Source organism: Plecotus auritus (genome assembly GCF_963455305.1).
Source record: "Plecotus auritus genome assembly, chromosome: 6".
NCBI classification, from domain to species: Eukaryota; Metazoa; Chordata; class Mammalia; order Chiroptera; family Vespertilionidae; genus Plecotus; species Plecotus auritus.
Window position 1 is genome coordinate 127,439,892 of NC_137773.1, and position 23,292 is coordinate 127,463,183.

The 23,292-nt window shown below is 42.1% G+C and overlaps 1 protein-coding gene across 16 annotated transcripts in view; it reads left to right on the plus strand.

The window, feature by feature from the left end:
• CADPS (calcium dependent secretion activator) overlaps positions 1 to 23,292 on the plus strand; it is a 459,193-nt gene that overhangs the window by 348,296 nt on the left and 87,605 nt on the right. For 8 of the 16 annotated variants that reach the window (XM_080671528.1, XM_080671527.1, XM_080671530.1 and 5 more), the window contains 3 exons: positions 13,226 to 13,332; positions 20,238 to 20,394; positions 21,172 to 21,313. In XM_080671528.1, coding sequence (XP_080527654.1) covers positions 13,226 to 13,332; positions 20,238 to 20,394; positions 21,172 to 21,313 — 406 coding nt within the window. Of the gene's footprint in view, positions 1 to 13,210; positions 13,333 to 19,004; positions 19,026 to 20,237; positions 20,395 to 21,171; positions 21,314 to 23,292 lie in introns of all 16 variants that reach the window. The other 8 variants (XM_080671526.1, XM_080671521.1, XM_080671522.1 and 5 more) reach the window with 3 other exon arrangements.

Here is a 23,292-nt window from a genome sequence, read left to right on the forward strand (position 1 = left end):
AGGCATAAGCTTTGGAGGAACAGAATTCTGGTTTGTACGCAACTTTTCATCCTTGGTTTCCGGATTCCAGGGATTTGGCCTCATGTGCTTTTTAAAAAGTTACTGAACCAAACGAATCTTCACTTTTGTTTTTCATTTCTTTTTTCTGTTTCCTACCCTACTGAGAAGTTTGTGTTCTTTGATGAATGTCTATCAGCCAAGATGGAGAGAGGTTGTGTTTGTGCTGTTCTGTGTATCGTGTGGTGAGGCAGAGCACAGGCACAGGGTGGAAGCTTCGCGAGAGGAAAGCTCTTAGAAAACTCTCTGACTTTGGATGTGTTCTTCTTGTTTAGTCCAAAAAATTCTAAGCATTTTGTAAGGAAAGCTCTAATAACTAAAAATATAGTATTAACTTTTGTTCTTAAGGTCTAAAGGATTCTCAAAAGATTATTATCATTTCATTGAAGTTAAACCTATTTCATTTAATCAAAGATGAACATATTTCAGATCAACTCAGCATTTCTGAGCACATGCTAAGCACCAGACTGGCATTAAGTATTGGAAGACTCATGAACCTATGTTTAAGACACATGTGCCTTTCTCTCCCAAGAAGGGAATGTATTCATTCATTCATTCATTCATTCATTCACTATTTCATTCATTCGACAAGTGTTTACTGAGGCCTACCTGTGCCAGGTGCAGTGGTGAAAGCCAGGGACTATGCAAACAACAGGAAACAGCTGATAACCTTATGAAGCCTGTGTGCAAATGGGTGCCTAGTGTCACTCAGTAAGTATGCAGCTGCACCAACTGGGACAGCTATGCATAAGAGGACACTGTCAGACACCTTGGAAATCTTCACAAGGTTGGAAATATTGAACTACATCTTGAAAGAATCAGTGAAAGGGAGCTGGGATTGGAAAGTGGAGAGGCATCCTGGACAGAGAGAGTAATATGTGCAAACACGTAAAACCATATAGCTAATAAAAATAGCTAATGCTTATTCAGTGTGTATTATGTACCAGGTATGACTATTAAATGCTTTATATGTATTAACCTCATTTAATCTTCAAAAACCCTTATGAGGTGGATACTACTATTATTCCCATTTTAGAGAAGAGCAAACCAAGATACAGAGAGGTCAAATAACACACTTCTAGTAGAATAAGGGTAGAGACAGAATCTGAGTCCAGGCAGAGGCCACAGTCTTAACTACTCTGTAATTCAATGTGGTTGCAATGAAATGAAATGATGGCAGTAAAGGGTGCTGATGATGGCAATGTAGACAGGAGGCAAGATCTCAAAAGCCTTGATATGCCCTAATAATAGAGTTCCGATTATATCTCATGGTCCAAAGTTTTTAACCTGGAATCTATGCCAACTTGTGAAGGCATATAGATTTTTCAAAGGAAAATTCCACACATCTCACATCCAAAGGTGATAAAAAGCCATTAAAGGCTCTTTAAGCAAGAGGGTGGCTTGATGATTGGCACTCCAGGACAATCATACTGGCTTTGATGGGGAGAAAGGACTGAGAAGGAGGACTTGAGTAAAACTGGGTCTAAAAGTTAAGGTCCCAGCTGAGACGGTTTTGAAGCCTGGTATATCTGAGGCTTCTAAGCAAAACAAATCTCAGTCACACTCACAATCATAATGATTTCTTTCTGGATCTTTTCATCTTTTTTCTTGCCCTCCCTCTCCTTTTTCAATTCCCTCAGAGGGATCTAAGCACAAATACATGGGTGGGTATTCAAAACCAACTGTATGGAGGTGGCAGGGCACAGCTGGAGTTACATGCCCTAATTGGGTAGAATGTGGATAGCTAGGAGCCCTTTGCTCAGGCTGTGCTTTGAGAGGCTATGGGACTCAGCAGGTGGCATTTTGGTGGACTTGTGCTTTCTGTCTGGTGGCATTATGAGAAATTAAATATTCAGTTTAATTACAGTATCTCAAGAAAGTAAAAGGCTGCTACTCTATGAAAGAAAAGTTGTGACTCCTGCACATAAATTTATTATTTTAAATATATTTCCACTTAAGCCATCACATGTTCTGAACCCAGCAAGCTCTATGGATACACTACTATTGCTGTTTTGCCTCAATTCTTGATTAAATACTTGTATAATTTTCTGAGCATCATAAAAATTCAATTGAAACTTGAAATAAAAAATATTTTCTTCAACTATACCAAAGATTTGCAAAATTAGATAGATTAACAGATAGGTAGATAGATAAGCAAATGTAGATAGGTAGATGATAGATAGATAGATAGATAGATAGATAGATAGATAGATAGATAGATGATAGATAGATCGATAGATAGATAGATGATAGATAAATAGATGATGATAGATAAATGATAGATAGATAGATAGATAGATAGATAGATAGATAGATAGATATAGAGCCAGCCAACCCACCTATGGGCTAAGGACTTCATATGGAGAATCAGATTCCATCTTTACCCCTTTTACAGGTGAGGGAGCTGAGGATAAGTGAATTTCTCAAGCAGGATTTAAACCAGATTTTTCTAAATTCAAATACCATGCTTTTTCATCTCTTTTCTCACTGCCACCGTTCCAGTTGATGTGGGGGGCACTTGGATAGTAATCAATGAATGGGTAACTTCAAAAATACCTACAACTTTTAATCCAGGAAAAGTACCCAAAGACAGAACAGTCCTTTCGGAGACCAGATCACTGCCAAAACCTTCCCATCCTGAGGTCTCCCTCAGAGCAATTGAGATTCCCTGAGATTACCCAAAGAACTGAAGACTTTTGTATCCCCATTTGACAGAAACCCTCTAATGTAGGACAAGTTCACCCAAAGGACTTCCAAGCAGATTCTGTAGTGCTGAGGTTCGGTATCATTCCCTGTCTCCAGCCAAACTTCCTACAGGTCCAAGGACAGTTGAAGGAGAAGAGACAACTAAGCTTGCAATCTTTGAACACACAGTGCAGAGCCACCTATCCAAGGGCAAATCCCTTCCCACCAAGTGCCAGGCCCTTCCGAAATGAGCACCACCTCATGCTTCATTTCTTACACAAGAAACTAAATGTTTCCCTTTCCTTCCTTCTTGTTTCAGGGACACATCAATCAGGGTTTCCAAGCCCAGATTATTTTGTAGACTAGTACCTCATCCATGTTATAAAAAGTGAGGAGGGCAAGGAGGAACATGTTTCCAACACTGTCACCAAGGAGGATCCCGGATGAAAGAAGGCAATGTTAAAAAAGATGCCATAAACCAATAAATATAAAACCAGTGTCTCTTCTACCAGAAAAAAAAAAATAGATACCGCTGCTGCTGATGATGATGATGACAACTGTCCTTTATTGAGAATTTAGTATGTATTTAGTAGTTACAGGCATATCTCAGTTAATTCTCACAGCTTTATAAGTAGTATGTTATTACCATATTTCTTTGGCTCTAAAAGGCCATCAATTATAAGATGTACCATTAATTTATATACTCCTAAGAACAAAACAATGCTGCCAACTAAATTGTTAGACGCCATCAAATGTAAATGCACCCAATTTCAGAAATGTTAAAATATGCCACTTACACTCAATGAAATAAGAATTCACTCTTTGTATATAGAAATACAAAGAGAGAGAAATAGAGGCATGTTAATTAAGTTGCCCAAAAATACACAGCTACTTAGTGGCGGAGACAGAATTTGAACATGAGCATAATTCCTAAGCCTACATGTTGAACTTCTAAGCTATGAAACACCGTGGTTGTTAGTGATAAAATTGTAAGACTAAAAAGGGGTTTCTCAATCATCTAGTCCCAAACAGTCACCTGACAGACAGGAAAACTGAGGCCTAGTGGTTTCTAAATAAGATGGGCAGTTAGTGACTCTAGTTTGGGATCCTGCACACTATTCAGGAGACTTCACCCCCAACCAGGTGACCTTAACTTTCATCCAAGAGATGATGGCCCCACCCCAGCCCGTCTGGCCTGAATTTTCAGCATGACAGCTGAAGATGAACAGTGTCCACAGGACAGTATCCTGTATACGCAGCTCCCAAGAAAACGTCACCTCAGGACCAGCCTGGGTACCAAAACTTAAATAACTATCCTGGCTCCAATGAACTTTATAACCTCTTTAAACCTCACTTTTATTTTCCTCCCCCAAAGGGTTGTTGCAAAGATTGAAGCACATATTCCGAAAAGAGCTACTAGCACAGTGTCTATTAGCATAGTTAGCATCACTATATTTGTTGTTGTTATTTGCTTATTATTATTTAAAAGAAAACATCCCAATCTAAATGTATAGCATGGACATAATGTTTTATTTCAGAATTGGAATATCCTACCTAATAAAAGAGTAATATGCAAATTGACTGTACCTCCCTATACCCACAAGCCACGCCCACAAGCCAATCAGGAGCAAGTATGCAAATTAACCCAACCAAGATGTCTGTGGCCATGGAGAGAGCAGGAGGCTTGGATTGCCCTCTGCAATGGAGGAAGCCAAGCTTTCCGCCTGCCCTGGCGGGCCCAGGACTCCACTCAAGGCTACAAAGTTTCAATTATAGAAAATAAATAAATCCCAGATACCAGGGCCTCTGCTTAGGTCACCAGGGGGCGTGGCTGGCCTGCAAACCACCACAGGCCCCTCGCCCAGGCCACCCCATGCCTCAAGGGAACCCCCACTCTGATTTGGGACACCCTTCAGGGCAAACCAGTTGGCCCCCACCCGTGCACCAGGCCTCTAGCCTATATAATAAAAGAGTAATATGCAAATTGACCATCACTCCAACACACAAGATGGCTTCCCCCATGTGGTCAAAGATGGCTGCCACCATGTGGTCAAAGATGGCTGCTCCCATGTGGACACAAGATAGCTGCCACAAGATGGCCATCAGGGGAGGGCAGTTGGGAGGGACTAGGTCTGCAAGGGAGAGCAGTTGTGGGTGATCAGGCCAGCAGGGGAGGGCAGTTGGGAGGGACCAGGCCTGCAGGGGAGAGCAGTTGGGGGCAATCAAGCCTGCAGGGGAGGGCAGTTAGGGGTGACCAGGCCGGCAGAGGAGGGAAGTTGGGGGTGACCGGGCCTGCAGGGAAGGGCAGTTGGGGGGGACCAGTTCTGCAGGGGAGGGCTGTTAGGGTTGACCAGGCCTGCAGGGGAGGGCAGTTAGGAGCAAACAGGCTGGCAGGGGAGCAGTTAGGCATCAATCAGACTGGCAGGGGAGTGGTTAGGGGGTGATCAGGCTGGCAGGCAGAAGCGGTTAGGGGCATCAGGAAGGCAGGCAGGTGAGCAGTTGGGAGCCAGCAGTCCTGGATTGTGAGAGGGATGTCCGACTGCCCATTTAGGCCCGATTAATCAGGCCTAAATGGGCAGTCGGACATCCCTCGATGGGTCCCAGATTAGAGAGGGTGCAGGCTGAGCTGAGAGACACACACCCCCATGAATGAATTTTGTGCACCAGGCCTCTAGTAAAAGAATACATCTCAAACTTTAAAGTTCATAAAAATCCCTGAGGATCTTGTTAAGACATAGATTCTGAGTTTGCAGGTCTGGACCAGGGCCTGGAAACCTGCATGTCTAACAAGTGCCCAGGTGATGCGGAGCTGCTGATCCAGGGATTGCAATTTGGATGTCAGTGGAATATAGAAGGCAGTTGATTGATCATTTTATCATTAATTTCAAAATAAAACATAGCAATATAGCTCTACACATATTTGTTAAATACCTACTAAGTTCCAGGATCCATGCCAGATTCCAAGGGAGTGAGCAATGAGCAAAAGCAGCCATGGTCCCTAACCCCAGGGAGCTGACATTATAGTAGAGAGCACAGGCATAAAACATGTAGTTACATTCTGCCTGTAGTAAAGGGAAATGCCAGGTGCTACAGGGTCTTCACCAAGGCCAGTGTCTTTGTCTTTGATACATTGCAAGGATGATGTCATCCTGGAGGTCAAGGGCTAGTTCCCCAAGAAGAACTGTCTCTGGCCTTGTTAAAGTATTTGCCTCTATTCAGCATCCTTCCAGATGCTCCAAGATCCTGCCCCAGAGAGCTTGTGGCCATATACGTGAAAGCTTATTTGGGGACTGGGTGGATATTTAATAGTAGTATTAAATCAGTATTCTTGCTAAAGCAAGTGACAAAATACACATACACACACACCTCATATAGTTTAAGCAAGAAAAGGGAGTTTTGGGCCAGTGTAGCTAGGAAATGCCTGGAGGAACTGGTCTCAGGATAAAGAATTTTAGTGTGTTTTAATCTCTCCAACTGCTGACAGGTATCTTTAATGTGACTGGAGGTCATGGTAGAGAGGTTGGGAACAACATGGTCTCAGATAGCACCGGCTTTCATCCTAGCTAAATAAACCCTAAAAGAAAACAAGCTTTTCTCTCCAAGCAACTGTATAAAATTCCAGAGAAGGGTCTCATTGGCATGCTTGAGTCACATGTTAATCTCTGAGTCGATCAGAATTTCCATGACAGTGTTGGTGTATGGTTGGCCTAGCTTGGCTCACATGACTACCCCTGTAGGATTCATTGCTTGACATTCACACCAGAACCACATAGAGTGGACGAAAGGCAATTCTCCTGAGAAAGGTTATTACACATATAAGAATAACAGATATCCAATACTGAGTGTGTCTATCCAGAATTAAGCTCCCTTTCCTTAAGTGCAACAGCTCATTGTTTAGGACAAGGATACCAAATTAGAGAAGAAAAATATAATAGCATTATTTCTTCCTTGTAGATACAAATTATTTTAATTTAAATCAAAAGTATTTTTAACTATCTTAAATCATTTTAAATTGCATTGAGACACCTGAAGTCGTTCTTGGGTTTGGAAGTTTAGGTTATATTGTTCATGATTCACAATTCAGCTTAGTACATGCATTAAGTAACCAGGGGCTTTGGTTAAGAGATAAAAGTTGCCGCATCCTGTCTATGCATGTTGCAACACCGAGTCTTTGCTTTGCCATGAAAGCAATGCACTGGGTGGGATTCACTGAGGGTTTCCTTCCACCTCAAGGACCTGCCCTGGACAGGCTCTGTTCAAGCCCCAGAAACACATAATTCGCTGGGAATAGAGGGAGGGGGATATGTATGTGGTTTGCTATTGTTAAAGGCCATAGCACAAGTAGAGGTATCAGCAGAGGAGTCGAGCTTTGTTATGAAGGCACCCTCTTGTTATGAAAGGGATCTCTTAAAGGCTTTAAGTAGGAGTAGGGCAGGCTCAGAGGCATGTTTTACAGAAGAGACAAAGATAACTGCAGTAAAAAGAGCAGAGAAAAGGATCCATGATTCATCCAACAGTCTGTATTACCATATACTTCACACTGCCCTAAAGACGGAATCTTCTGAAAGGGAGTGATGGTCCCGCAAGGGGATCACTGTATGTAATTTACAGCCCACTGAGGAAATGGTGCTGAATTGTAATGCTGCATTAAACGTATGGTCCATGGAGCCATCCTTTGAGGGAGGCAGGGTACCCTGGAAATGTGACATGGCTATCTCCTTAGCTTTCTGTTCCTATCTAGCTTTTTACCCACCCCGAGTCCCACATCAAAGCAAATGGCTACAGGCTAGTGATTTGCAGTAATAGCACAATACAAACACTGGCATCTTCAGCAACATGTCCATAGATTGGAACCGTAGTAAGTGGGCTTCCATCAAGCACATCCATCTCTCACATGGTATTTCAGAGGCTGGCACTTCGCTCACTGGAACCCGGATGCTCAGGTTATTTAAGGGCTAGTTGGAGTGCCTCTCGCTCCTGGATGCTTCCCTTCCTTGGCTGAGCTGAGCACGCAGAGGAATTCTCTTTTTGTTTCCTGCAGTCACATTTAACTCTCTCTTTGGAAGCCAAACAGATTTAATTGTGTAAACATGAGCAATGGTAATTGGGTAAATGAAGTTGGAAACCAAGGTATGATGTTTTTGTTTTGCTCCGTGAGGGGGAAAAAATAGGGAGCTTGTGTTTCTATAGTGGCAAACCTCACTGTCAGAATTCTGGACAGACACTTGGCAGCCGGAATCCCTTCACAACTTTTCATCAAGACCCATTGGCTGAAATATGTAGCTGCTCCTGGCAGGTTACGGATCAGCCTGGGACCTTTCATTGTTCTATAAACCACAGTGCAAATGTTTCTCTACGCAGGCCCTGTTCTCTGGTGAAAAAGAGTGAGAGTTCCCATGAGAACTGCATACTCAGGTAGCACGCACTCATTAAAAAGCCAGGATGTGTTACTAGGTTGTGTTATCAGAGACGTCCCTAACTTTCAGCTCAGCTGTAGGTAGAAGACCAGATTTTAAGAAAAATTAAACAGGAGTACTTTAAAAAAAATAAATAAAGGCTCAGTCGTTGCCTTCTTTTGAGTAGCTGTGATTTAAAACTGATTTTTCTAAATTCCATTTACACACAATCTTTCACAAACAAAAGATTTAAATAAGAGGAGACTGCTAAATAATTATTTTTAGCTCTGCATTCAAAACTTTGAGGTGACCCCATAAGAAAAAGATTTCATCAACTTTTGCTTTTAATCGATAGTTTTGCCAAAATATTATATTTATTCATATTGCAGATATTTTTATTAATGTCGCTAGAATTACAGTTTCCTATAAGCCTGCAGTAAAAATCATTTCCCCAGTAGAAAATTCAAGCAAACTTGGCAATGGAGTATGTCCCTTCTCACCACGCAGGCTGCTTTATAAACGGGAACTATTGGGAAGCGGCAGGTCCAAGGTTAATGAGGCGCTTGTCAAAGGGAGGGAGTGGGGAGCTGAGGGCCCTATGCCTATGGAAGGAGCGGCTATTGTTCCAGGATGTTTGCTGTGCTGATACTGTAAACCACAAGACAGATGGGTCAAGTGCTGATTACGGCATTCTAACATTTGGAATAGCAAGTAACATATTTGATAAGCTGGCAAGCTTTTATATATGATTCAACCCACAATATAAAAGCCATGAAAATTCCAAATTGAAAATAATTAAATGAGCTGGAAACAATCAGATACCACACATCCCTCCCCCCCCCCCCCAATGACAGATTTTGACATGTTGAAATTCCACAAAGGGAGCAAGAATATTCCCTAGCGCACTTGAACTAATAGCGGCCCTTCATCTGCTCTTGCAAGGCAATTTATTCCTGCCTTTGCACAATATTGGAGAGAACAATAAACATTTGTAGGCACCTTAGGCTTTGCAGAGATCTAGCCCATGTATTGTTTCACTTGCTCTTACCAGCAACCTTGCAAGGTACACCAAAATGATATTAGAATTCCCGGATTCTAGATGAGGAAACTGAAGTACAGAGAGGTTTAAGTAGAAGGGGCAAGGTTCTGTAGGAGGTGAAGCAGCATATTAAGGGTGAGATGCCAGTCTCCCAGCTATGACTGATCAAGTCCCATTCCTGCTTAGCGGGAGGAGGAAGCAGTCTTTGCCATACCAGTGTCCGTTACTGTGCAAAAGTGTGTCTCGTTTCGGTCAGTGATGCTGCCACCATCATTCACGTGCATCCCTCTGGATAAAGACCTCCAGTCTGTCTATTCAGCCAGTCAGTGTCTCCGTAGGGTGGTGCTGGTAGCACTGGTCAGAGTCCAGTCCAGTAATGGGGCAGTAACGCCGAGAAAGCAGTGGCTCCCCATTTGTGTTTTATCATTCTTGCTTGTTTGGTAGTTCTTTTCAGAGTTCGTCATCCTACTGGTCACTCTTTGTGAAAGTCACTTTGTCTCTTTACTTTTTTTACCGTCTGTCTTCACCCACCTGAGCAGCTCCCCGGCCATCTCCTGGGCCTCCTCCGCCCACCCAAATACAGACCAGCATTTTATGTCAGAGGCTCAACGGCAGGACTAGGCCAAAATCAAGTACCATAAACTTCTCCCATTTCTTTACTCGGCAGCTTCCTAGTTTAGTTTGCTTTTCCGTTCATTTTCCTTCTTGAAATGTTGTTTTGGATTGGAATACTAAGCTGAGGCTCTCAGGTTCGACACCAGGTTTTGGGAAAGAGAGTATTTATTTCCAAATGTCCACATTTTTTTTGTCTAGCTATGTCTGACATATGCAACATTTTCAAATCTCAATGTCAGCACAAAATAACATTGTTGTTGCATAACATTTTGCATGACGATTTCTTTTTATGTTATGAGCTTCAATTCTGTTGTATGAAATGTTTACTAAGAATATTGTATTTTTAGTTCCTCTTCAGTGCTCCAGCTAGTACAAGATTGGGTGATAGGAATATTGTGATACATTTCAAGACAGCAGAAGAGACCAAAAAAAAAATCATTTCTAAGCTCAAATTTCTCCTTGACCTCTGTTGGGGGAGGGAGGAGGTGCTAAAGGATTTTGCACAATATTTTCTTTAAAGACAACATCTTAGAGAAGTCTCTTTTAGTACCATTTTTTTTTTTTTTGCCATTTAGATACTAAGTTAGCTATGCAAAGAAAGAGGAAAAGAGTGTTATGTCTCAATAAAGTGGCTTGATCTCCATACAGTGGAATTGCAGCTAATTAATGGTAAATGAAAGTCTGGCTATATGGGTTAATTGGAAGATCAAGCATTCTAGATTAAAGGATCCTTAACCTGCATAGTCTAATGGTTGCCTGTTAAAGTAAAATTGCAAAAGGTTTTATTAAACATACTGTCTGTATATATACATCAGGCATACACATGTCTGTGTACATGTGCACGCACCCAGAGAATGGCTGTGTACACATGTACACTTTATGTGTATCTATCGATATATATTGTAGTCAATCTAAAAGTACTGCATATTAAAACAAATCTTCAGGTGGTCCTAGCTTAAGCATCTTGGATTTCTCCAAACATAAATATCATTCACAGTTTTTAAATGAAAGTGCATAAAAATATTGGTTGGAATTATTTCATTTCTACATGATATATCATGAGCAGCCAAAATTCCCTAGGTTTGGTAAGTATTCCACCCAAAAGGACAATGCTGCCTATTTTTAAAGCAAGAGATTTCAAAATGCCCAAGTGGGACTTCCTGCAGATTTGTATTAATGTGCAGGCTTGTCTGGTTACTAGAAAATGTATGTAAGTGTGTGATGTGTGTATGTGGGTGTATGTGTCGAATGGGTAATAAGCATAGAATGAGGAATTTGCAAATTGATGTGTAAATGTGAATATCAACTAATAAAAAATAGTAGCCTATGCATATTTACTATCAAAATGCAAGCACCTCACTCTACACATATTACCCAAACATATATACACAGTATGTTTGTAGAAATGCCTGAAAGTCTACTAATGAAATTATCATAGTCCATTTATGAAATTATAGACAGGCCAGGTGCCCCCAAAGCACACAAACCCCTCACTATTTCTCCAAATATTGATTGCTATGGCCCAGGCATTGTGCTGTCAGCTCAGCTCCACACACTTGCCTGCTCTGAGTGTAGGGTATTGGCTGCCTGATCTGCATATTTATGTTCCCTCAGTTCCCACCTTCAGGCCCTAACCGTATCCAGCCACGCTGCCACCTGAGCACAGCAGAGACAATGGAGCTTTCCGTTGGCCCAAATCCAGAAAGCCCATTTTCACACTAGTCACCAGGCTTGTTTGGCTAAATTCCCTCAATAATCTTACCAGTCCCAGCCACCACTCTTAGCTCCACATTTTGCATAGTGTTTCACTAAACTTGTTTTTCCTTTTTTAATCCTAAATTACTGATCATCTGATATATTCATCACCTATCTAACAAATGCACAAAGAGAAAATTATGGGGCACTTTTTTGTAAAGTTGAGACCAACTTCCTATGATTTTGTTGTTGTTGTTGTTAATCCTCGCCTGAGGATATTTTTCCCGTTGATTTTTTTTTTTTTTTTTTAAAGAGAGTGGAAGGGAGGGAGGGGGCGTGAGAGAAACACTGATGTGAGAGAGAAACATGGATTGGTTGCCTTCTGCACACACCCTACCAGGACAGGGATTTTATGTGCCCTTGACGAGGAATGGAACCCAAGACCCTCGGTTTGTGGGCCAGTGCTCTAACCACTTAGAAACCCAGGCCAGGGCCTATGATTTTGTTTAAACACAACCCCTCCCATAAACAAAACAAAACAAAACAAAACAAAACAAAACAAAACAACAAACCTTCCTGTGAAGCATTAAGTAATCTTCTCTAGCAAGGAAAATCCTGAAGCCAAAACACATCTGCTTTGATGAAGAGATGAAATAAGTTTCGGCAGTCCTTTTTTGCACATATGTGCCTACCTGTGGAATTGGGCTAAGTGATCCTTATTGCCATTATACCCCAGGGCTACAACTGACTGAGGCTTCAAGGTTTGAAGGGGCTAAGCATGAAATACAAGATCCCTGTGAGTTCAGACTGTTTGAATCCAGGCAATTTCATTGGCTAAGAAAATCCTTTATATGTTAAATATTACTTTTTTTCCCACCAGGAAAAAAGTTTGTAAGTTTGCATAACATGATGATTGCTAAACATTCATGAATTCAGCTCTATAAAGGGTGCAATATAAACCAGAGTTTGGTTTGTGCTTGAGTCAGCTAAAAAGAACGCTTTCCACACAATAAAAACTAAAAATAGAGAAAAACTTGGAGTACATTGTTGCCACCTACCCTATAAGATTTCAGTGACCACTCTTCAGCCAATAATCTACCCCCAACACCCTTTCAACAGTTTGATCCTTCCTTCTACCTAATGGCCCAGGAATGTTCAGTAAGTTTCAGTCTCCTCCCTGGACAGCTTAAAACAGCAAGATCTGTGACTCTGCTTTTTTAAAAATGAACATTCCAATACTTAACAGGACTTGCAGACTTATAATGAAAAAGATTCTGTAGTATCGCATGTTTAAGGACAAATCCAGGCAACAAATGTAGCAGCAATCAAGATCAAGCTCCTGTAGCATCGTCCCCACCGTGTAGCACAGCACAGTCAGTGCTATTAGATAGAATACTTATGCTGTCTTTAAAGAACGTGTGTACAAAACGTCACTCAATTTGAAATGGGCTGTCAAAGAAAATGTAGCTTAACATGCCAATTTGAAGCTGGAGCACTGCTTTCCCTTAATATCTATGATGATGATGATGATGATGATGATGATGATGATGATGATGGTGATGATAACTATAATATGGCTTTCTGGTTTGCTCACTACTAATCTTGTGGCTCTTAACATTTGCATGACACTTTTTTAAAACATTGGTGACTATTCAAAATTTCTTATCCACTCGTGCTAATGGCCACAAAACCAGCCCGATGCTTTCGCCGAATTTTAACGCAGATTCTTGTACTACAGAAAATGTAGGCCGGTTAATCACTCCTGCCAAAAAGCTTGAAGACACAATCCGTCTGGCTGAACTAGTCATTGAGGTTCTCCAGCAGAATGAGGAGCATCATGCAGAGGTGAGCGGCGCGTGGGAAATGGCCCAGGTTCCTCAGCTGCGGCTGCGGAACGGAGGGGACAGGTAGCGTTGGGAATGAGGTGCCTTAACCCCCTTTGCTTTCCACTGGCCTTGCCAAGAGAGTGCAAGTGGAAGGTGGGTGAGGAGAAGCCTGGGAAAGTCTGTTGAATACAACCCAAAAGGGATTGTGTGTTGTACGTTTCGGCTTCAGTTTTCAGATGTTTCTAGCCACAAGCCAAAGAGGTGAGTGTATTTTAAACTACTATGCGAGCAGCATATGGTTATTGTCCGGAGCACGCAAAATACTTTCTGGTCTTTTGTGGTTGTTTTTGTTGCCACTACTGTTGCTTTTATTTCTTTTATTTGGTGTGTGGATCACAGGCCACATTGTTGGATTTATCTTCATTTGTTAACCTCAGGTGACATAGATGGCTACACGCAGGGACAGAGTGAATTATTCTATGTTGTTCCACTTGTTGATTCTCCAACATACATCTAAATAGATACAGCTTCCTTTTTCTTACAGACCACTGTCAAAACTGTGGTTTCAGTGATAATAATGATAAACCAAGGGATTTCAAGGCTAACTAAGTCCCAAACCTGTAAGGTCTTAAATAATCCAGTCCTCCAAGAAAGACCCCAAGGTTTCATTGGGGTCCCACTGTGAAAACACTGCCTCCTTCAACCCTGAGGCTTCAGGTCGTAGCTCTTTCTGAAAATCACACTAACTCTCACTCTTCCTCTCCATTCAACTCTACAGCATAAGGAGCAGAAAAGGCAATCCATAACCGTTATTTCTCAAGCACCTAAAATGGTCATTCCTGTGACTAACTGAAATTGACAGTACAGTTAACTAATATCTAATACCCATAAACCCAGTCATCCCGAATAATGCCTGTTTGCATATTTAAATTTCCTCCCTGTTTTTCTACTGTTCCACTCAATCGTGGCTGATCGTGGCAGGGGAAAGAGGTATGTGCCTAAACCGAATGAGCCAGCCACCTTCTGTCATAGTCTGTGCATGCCCTTCCAGTGACCTGTCTTCCGATGGGACTTTCCCGGGGCTCCCGCTTTCTAACACTGACCAAAGGAATGTAACAGCAACTTGCAGGGGGCTGCTTGTGACATGGGGGGCCCTCCGCAGCGAGGGCAATGTGGGGGGATCCTCTCGTGCGTGCATGAAGCAGTTGATACACCTGACCACGACTGCAGTTACATCCCGACACGTGTCTCCTTCCTGCCGTGACTCTGTCCTCAGCCTGTCCTAGTCCCTCTGTCCGTCTGTATTTACCGCAGATGAGTCCCGAGCGTGGTAACCAGTAGCTGCCCAGAGTGATACTAATCTCCCTCTACGACTGTCTGTATGTGAACCGTATATACAGCATTTATATATAGAGAGAGTGCCACAGAATCGTTACTTGTATGGAACCCGCCCAGAAATGGGGTGAAGACCCCTCAAGATGGGTGTAGGAGACAGGCCTAGCCAGCACCCTCCAAACAGAGGCCTAGGACTAACATCCAGACACATCAAATTAAGTTGGGCTAGAACTGTTTCCTACTCTATCCCATCTGATAACAGTTCTTTCCAGGTTGGGGGCATTTGGGGTTCAGGTGATGGTAAGTATGTTCTTCCTGGGTGTCCGCAAGGGTAAACTCCGGAGGAGTGGTGGGCTCGGGACTGCCCTCCCCTGATAACAAACCAAATCACACATTTTTAAAGACATGCACACAAAGAAGAAGGTCTTCCTCAGTCACTGTTGTACTTTTAATTAAATGAAAGAAGGAAAATGGCACATGTCCTTGATTTCTAACCAAGTTATTTTTGAGGCTGCTACAGGCTAAGAAAAGATGACTATTTTCCCAAATTACTACAAAGAGGTACCAAAGGAACACTGATATTCCAAAAAAGAGTTTTCTTTTTCACTTTTCCCCAAATACTTTTTCACTAAGGGCTAATCATCATCTGAAACTGCTCTAGTAACCATTATCACAAAAATATTTTAATCTTACATGTTCAAAAGCCAGCCAGGGTAAACATCAGTTCAGTTCTGTTTTCATTTACTAGCTTTAGAAGTTAGGAATGAAAGCTTCAGCATGCTTTGGAATTTGGAGACCCAGTTGGTTTTTAGATAAAAGTACAGGATTATTTCCTGAATTAGTCATTTCACCCAAAAACAAAACTTCCTCACTCAATCAATCAAAAGCTACCTGTGTGCTGAGCACTGAGGCGATGGCCTCTGTGCTTCTTTGAAGGACAAGGAGGCAGAGATAATATTGTCTTCGAGCAGAGAAGGCAGAGTGGCCAGGAGCGCGGGCTCTGTGCCAGAGATGCTGGAGTTTGAATCGCAGCTATGCCTCTTCCTTGCTCTGTGATCATGGCCTAGTTCAGCTGTGGGCAAACTACGGCCCGCGGGCCGGATCCGGCCCGTTCGGCTGTTCTATTCGGCCCACGGAGCCTAAAGAGCGGAGGGTGCTCTTGCTCTCCCCTCCGCTCCTTTACTTTGAATTTCTATTAGTTCACACAAACACTCCATCCATGCTTTTGTTCCGGCCCTCCAGTCCAGTTTAAGAACCTATTGTGGCCCTCGAGTCAAAAAGTTTGCCCACCCCTGCCTAGTTACTTAACCTCTCTTGTCCTGTAAGTTGGAGATAACTATACACTGAATGGCCAGATTATTATGCATTCAGAGATCATAATAATCTGGCCACTCAGTGTAAAATCTAGCTCATGTGGCAGTTGTGAGGATGGAAGGGTGCATTAAGCAGAGCATCTGGTAGTAAGCCTGGTACATAGTAAGCACTCAACAAAACTCTACTGTTGTGTGATGAGGAACAAATTGGTATGGAAGCAAAAAATATAAAAAGGACCATAAAAAGTACAAACCGAGGTGGAGAGCACCAAATGAATGCTATAGACAGAATATGTTGAAAGGTGAGTGGGTTCATTTCAAGGTGGAGTTGTCCAGACGGGCACCAACACCTGTCCTCAAGGTTCACTGGCAGATTGAATCAATTAATTGGAATCTCATGGGCGGGACTAAGTGTTGAGTGTTGGTCATTGTTAAACTGCCTGGCTGATTACAGTATGTAGCCCGGTCAGGAGCCAGGGGTGTAGCCATAGGTAGGATTTGCCCTGACACGCTAAAGAAAAGGCTGAAGTATGAACATTTTTTCTGCTGCCCGTACTCACTGCCACATTCTTTGGGTGCTCAATAAACTAGCAAATTACTAAATCTTAAGCACGGATCTTGGCTCTGTAGCCATGATGTTTGGTGGCACCACAAATGAAAGTGACAAGCAGACTTGCTCCCACACCAAAAATCAATAATCCTTAAAGCCATTTTAAATTCCAATATAAAGTAATTAAATGCCCCAAGAGAAAAAATTGTCCATGGCTACAAACACATCACATACACACACGTAGTATATGGTAGCAGTGTCATGTTCATCTCTTACCTGCAGCATAATTCTGCTCTCAGAGCCTAAGTTATTCACTCACACACACACACACACACACACACACACACATACACACACACACTACACTTTCATGTATTGTTGCTTCAACTTCCCAACCTCTCTCTCTCTATGTATATGTATGTATATGTATATATGTATTGTGGTAGTACACAGAGGGGTACATATATATATATGGAATTTGTGTACAAAAATACAGTGTGTTCAGTGTGGTTGACTGTACCCCTAACGCATACATTTTTGCCTTTAAATAATGAAAAGCACTAGGTAAGTATTTAGAAGCTGAAGTATAACTTCTTATTTTTTTTGGAAAAGATTTCTAAAGACTTTCAATGCCCACAGACGTTGAGTTAGCTCATGTACAAAAATAGTGTCCACCTGTCTGAGCAAACAAAACCAATAAATATTGTTTTGGTTTTTAATTTTGAAGACTTGCCTTGCCCAATCCAGTCACACAGACTCTGTTCATTTTTGGTCATTCCTGCCCTTGCCAGAATCTTTCCTCCTTCTCGGAGGCGGGTTCAAGGATGAGGTTCTGAAAGAATCCCCTTGGGCGCACAGAAACAGCTCTGGTCTTCCTCCCCTCACAGCCTTACATTTCAATTCTCTCTGTTCACTAGAACCCTAAGTCCCTCTGCCGGAATTCAGGAACGAGCATTCCTATCACAGCAGCCATTGTTCTTCGCAGGGCTACCTACCTATATCCGTGGTCAGCAAACTGCGGCTCGCGAGCCACATGCGGCTCTTTGGCCCCTTGAGTGTGGCTCTTCCACAAAATACCACGGCCTGGGCGAGTCTATTTTGAAGAAGAGGCGTTAGAAGAAGTTTAAGTTTAAAAAATTTGGCTCTCAAAAGAAATTTCAATCGTTGTCCTGTTGATATTTGGCTCTGTTGACTAATGAGTTTGCCGACCACTGACCTATATGATTATTCACACCACAACTGCAGACAATCGCTCAATCATTTATTAAATTCCAAGGAGGGACTGAGTTCTCCAAAGATAGTAAAGGAGGTGCTGGTTATGGTCTCTGGTTTGCAACTTTTAAATAAAGGTGGTAAGAAACAGGTTCAAGGTTAGGCTAAACAATTTTTAATTTCAGGCATTTAGGGCTGGTGTTTTGTCCTGTCATCCTAGGCGGGGAGGGGGGGAAAGCAACTCAGTCTCTCCAGTAACTGTTTTTATCAAATAACTAAAGAATAAGTAGAATAAGTACCAGCCAAGACTTCCGTGTGCCTTCGTGAATTCTGTGAATATCCTGCATCAGGACTGATGACAGTCAGCCCTCCAGTTAGGGTGGGGGTGGGGCCCCAGCAAATTCCAACATGTAGAGGGTCTCTGCCTAAAAGGCTGCTGGCTGGGAGAGCTCAGGGCGGGTTGGAGGCGTCCTGCCTTCGCTGGATTCCGCCAGGTAGTCAGTGAGCAAGCCCCACACCTCAGGGCTCTCATCTCCAGGTGGTAAACCTACAATAAAACCTCCTTGATTCAGACCCAAACATTTGAACTTTGTGACAATTCCATTGCAGATGTGTCTCTTTTAATTTTTCTTAAGTAAAATGTGTAACATGATCTCAACTTTCTCTGGAAATTCTAAAGGCTCTTCTTACAAGTTTCACCTCGGGACCTGCCAAATTAAACCTTTGTGTCTTTGACTTCCATTTGTATGTCAATTTATCTATGATTATTAGAAATTTTGAAAAAAACACTTTTACATTTATAATGTATTCATATAACACCCAGTGAGTACCTTCTACTTTGGTGCTCAGACTGCATTTGAAAGTAGCAACTACCTACTTTTAGGAGGCCCAATAATTTAGGCTTTTATGCTCACCGCCTAGCCCCATGGTCGGCAAACTGCGGCTCGCAAGCCACAATCGGCTCTTTGGCCCCTTCAGTGTGGCTCTTCCACAAAATACCACGGCCTGGGCGAGTCTATTTTGAAGAAGTGGTGTTAGAAGAAGTTTAAGTTTAAAAAATTTGGCTCTCAAAAGAAATTTCAATCGTTGTACTGTTGATATTTGGCTCTGTTGACTAATGAGTTTGCCGACCACTGGCCTAGCCCTTCTCCACAGCCATTACTCTGAATCAGTGAGGTTTTACTGTAAATTAAAATGGAAACAGCAGGTGTCTATTTCCAGCCAAGCTGACCTTGAAGAATGGTCCATGACTTGATTTTTTCCATTTAATTTGCAAACCAGCCACATGTTGATAAAGGAGAAGTAAGTAAAATGAAATCCCATGAAAGAAGAGAGGCAGACCGCTATTCTGCCTCCTAGTGGCTGTTAGAATATCCCCAAATAACAATAGATTACAGAAAAGCTTGGCTATGAACAAACACTTTCATTTATGGAATTATTTCCATAATCATCATTCATGTTTTCAAACGCCTTCCATCTTTTTTCGGTGAATGCTCCTGAAAGTGTTTCCCATGTAAATACTTTACGGCACTGGGTGGGGAGGTGGGGAACAAGACGAGGCTGGCAATGTTTTTGTTTTATTGCTGTCTTTGAAATCAGCAAAAAAGGGCCTGTGACCGCCACTCATTCTGCATGCTCCCTGCCAGATATGATTAGTCAACATGCATGCATGCCTTTGAATTGCATTCACATCTGGCCCAGTCCGATGTGAATGTCGCCCCGAGACCCTGCACAATGATTTCCAAGGACCCACGTGCATGAAAATGAGTTACTTCACTGATATTTTTTGGTTTTCAATGTACATATGTGTCCAATCCCACCCCACCCCCCTCCCCTGAAAAGTAGAAAAGTAAGTCCTCATCTTACTGGTTCCCAGAGTAAGCCTGATCTTCCCTACAGACAGAATATAAAACCAGAGGCTCCCCACTTAAAGAGATTTTTACTCAAACATTTTGTGACAATTGCAACAATGGTTTCCTTTGCCTTGGTATGAAAGAGGAGTAACATTGCCAATGCGTGGAGAAACACGAGTCATCGACCTTGTATGAGACTGTAGACAATTAAGCCCCACACGTGTAGATATAAGTGAACACTCATTGCAAATTTTCAAGTTAGACCAGCAGAAAACCCATAAACACAGTGAAGAAACTCCCAAATTCTAATACCTTAGAGCAAGAACCAGCCAACAACACTGATAAAGAGCATGACCCAAACATACTGAGTTATTGTAAACTGAACAGAAATTCCACGTCTGTCACAGCTACAGCTGAGTCCTCTGACCAGTGGGTCAGATAAAAGACTCTCTAAGGCAGGACTGGAATCCTGAAAAGCATGGCCTTGGGACGCTTAAGAGGCCCAGCTGAATAAAAAATGCTGTTCTCTTTACAATAAAACTACCAAACCCTGCTGATGCACACTGAACCTTGGCCAGCGAGGGCTTCACTTCCCACCTCATGTTGGGGAGTGAGAAGCTCATTGCCTTTTTGTCTGTTGTTTTTCTGCCAAATTTCAAAGGCCTTTGCATGGTGGTCGGACTTGATGGTGGAGCATGCCGAGACGTTCTTGTCACTCTTCGCGGTGGACATGGATGCAGCGTTAGAGGTGCAGCCCCCAGACACGTGGGACAGTTTCCCACTGTTCCAGCTGCTGAATGATTTTCTGCGCACCGACTGTACGTATCATCTTTGACTGTTTGACCTACCTAAGTCGTGTGCAGATGAGCACCTTGTTAAAATGCGTTTATCCCAGACAGACTACAGGTTGGACATAGCTCTTTGTAGTTTTATTATTAATTCAAAAACAAACAAACTTACAGGTGATAGACTTTCTTCCAACAAATGTTCTGTGACAGGGAAGCCCTCTCTTAACTAAGCAGAAGAACCCCAGAGCAGTGTCAGGAGTGGTGTCCGTGGGGTTCTTTTGTTCTGGAACAAGCTAATTAACCTCTTCACATTTTTCAATTTTTATCCAAAGTTGCTTTTTAGATTTAAAAAAAAAAAAAAAGCCTAGCTAAGTAACAGCCTAAGCATCTTGGAGTATCTTACACAACACAGAGCCATAAAGTGGACCTTCCTGCCCAGGGAGAGTGATGAAGGAAGGGTAGCATAGTCTCTCCTCCTGGTAACACCGTGGGAGGAAGGGGGTGGGTGCAAGGAATCCTAGAAGAGGGTCGGTTGCTGTTTTGTTGCTTGTAAAGGAAAATGATTGTTTTTCTTTTTGAGAAGAGGGATACAAATGGATAAAATGTTTTAGAATTCCATTTTCTTCCCATACAGATTGAAGCATGAACTTTGATGCTGTTCCTGTACTTTTTTCTTTCTCTTTTTTGGGGTTAGGGGCTCTCTTAGAAGCCATAGGTTTAATGTCGAAGACAATCCTCTCTGTGTGTATGTTGTATGCTGACAAAGCAACTGTGGGCCCTTACCAAGACTTTGCTTCTCTGTTCTAGATAATTTGTGCAATGGAAAATTCCACAAACACCTGCAAGACCTGTTTGCCCCACTTGTGGTTAGATATGTGGATTTGATGGAGTCCTCAATTGCACAATCCATTCACAGGGGCTTTGAGCGGGAGTCATGGGAACCAGTCAAGTAAGGAAACCTCTTTTGATACCATCGGAGTTTGGGTGCAAATAGCTGGAGAGTCATACAGAAGTGGATTAACGGTGTCTTATGGTTTTCAGTGTTAGCGTGATGGAGAGCAAACACTGGCTGTGTTTCTAACTCGGATGCGTATGGTCTCCTTGGCCAAAGGGGGAGTGGGAAAGAGGTTGATAAATGTTTTATGAAATTAAATCTTTGCTTATTTCACAAGATAAATAAGGAATAAGGGATAGAACCCTGGTTGTGGTATTTGTACTGTGTATCTTACTCCAATGGTGTTTTCCCTAGGAATTAACATTTCCCAAAGTGTGTTCCACAGGGTCTAGACAAGGTGTCAGCAAACTTTTTCCATGAAAGGCCATGTAATAAATCTTTTGGCTTTTCAGGGTACGTGATCTTTGTCACAACTCCACTTTGCTATTGTAGCGCCAAAGCAGCTATAGGCAATTGGTAGAGGAATGATGTGTGTTCCCATGAAACTTAATTTGCAAAAGCAGGAGAGTGGCCTGTAGGCCATAGTATGCCATTCTCTGGCCTAAGCCTTTGAGATGTACTCAAGAAAAGGACTCTATGGACAAATATGGTTAGAAACTTCTATGTACTCCACACCCGTGTCTCCTGGGGAGCCACAAAGCAACCAGTCAGTGTATTTCAAAACTCTAACATAGAAATACAGAGCCTTGTTTAACTCTGCTTAACCCAGGGTTATTTGACCACAGTACTCATTTTGTGTAATGGGATATCAATCTAAAGGACAAATTCCAAAAAATCCTGTGGACTGAATTTAGCATGTCCACACTGCCTGGGGAATCTACTTGAAATGTCTAGCGGATTCACTGCCATCTCCACTCCCAGGCACAGAGGAGGGCCGGATTCCAGATGCTGGAGGGCAATCTCAGACTCTGCTTTCTGGGGACATGGGGTCTCCTAGAGAAATTAATGCAAAATAGCTTTCTCAGCCCTCCTGCCACATCAGAGCTGGGGAGGAAGTGTCTTAACTTACGCTACTGCGAGCAGGTTACTAGGCAGTAGCTCTTTATTTGCAAACACATACCAAGAAATCTGGACTGGAGCTTGTTATTCTCAATTCCGCAACAGTCTCTTACTATGGCCCTGTGACTTTTAACTCATGAGAATAAAACTGGGTCCCTTGATTAACAAGGGACTCTATTTTTTTAATGCTCACTGTAATTTCTACAGTTGTGCTTAAAGAACTGTTGTGAAGGAAAAGGATAAAATGAATAATATTCACATTTTGAAAATAGCTATGGTATTGAAATAGCATTTACTTGCATTGGTTTAGATGTAGAGGCTACTACTATGGACACACACGGGAAGAAATGATTGGCATCCTGCACTGCTTCTTAAAGGGCCCTAGAGCGAGGGCCTCGCCCTCCACTCACTAGCCAGAAGGCTAACAAAGGCAATGAAATTGTTCTCTCATCTGCAAAACTGAGTTTTAAAAATGTCCCTACTCGGTGTCCAAGAATTGTTGAGAAGTTCTGTGACAAGGTCACTAAAGCCATTTTATAATCTGTTCAATTCTTCAGATACCAAGCAAATTGCTGCTAATTCTTTTTTAAAATGTTAACTATTCTTAATATTGTCAGAAGTAAAGACAGAATCAAACTGATTTTCACAGTTGGAAGTCTTATTGTGGGAATATTTTGTTGGGTATTTACAACAAAGTGATTAACAAAATAAAATTTGAACTCATGGATCAGTAATTTAAAGGTCTGAAAATTAGTGAAGGATTAATAGTCATAAATAATAACCTGAGAATATTTTATGTTGATGTATTTTTTATGTAGCTTTTAACATGATTGTGGTTTATCCAATTCATGCTAAATAGGATATGCCCTTCAGAGTATGTAGATATATTTGAAAGTGCCAACTAAAACATAGGCTAAATTAAAATTCATGGAAACCACATATTGTATTAGGGGATTTGTATACAAAGTGTGGAT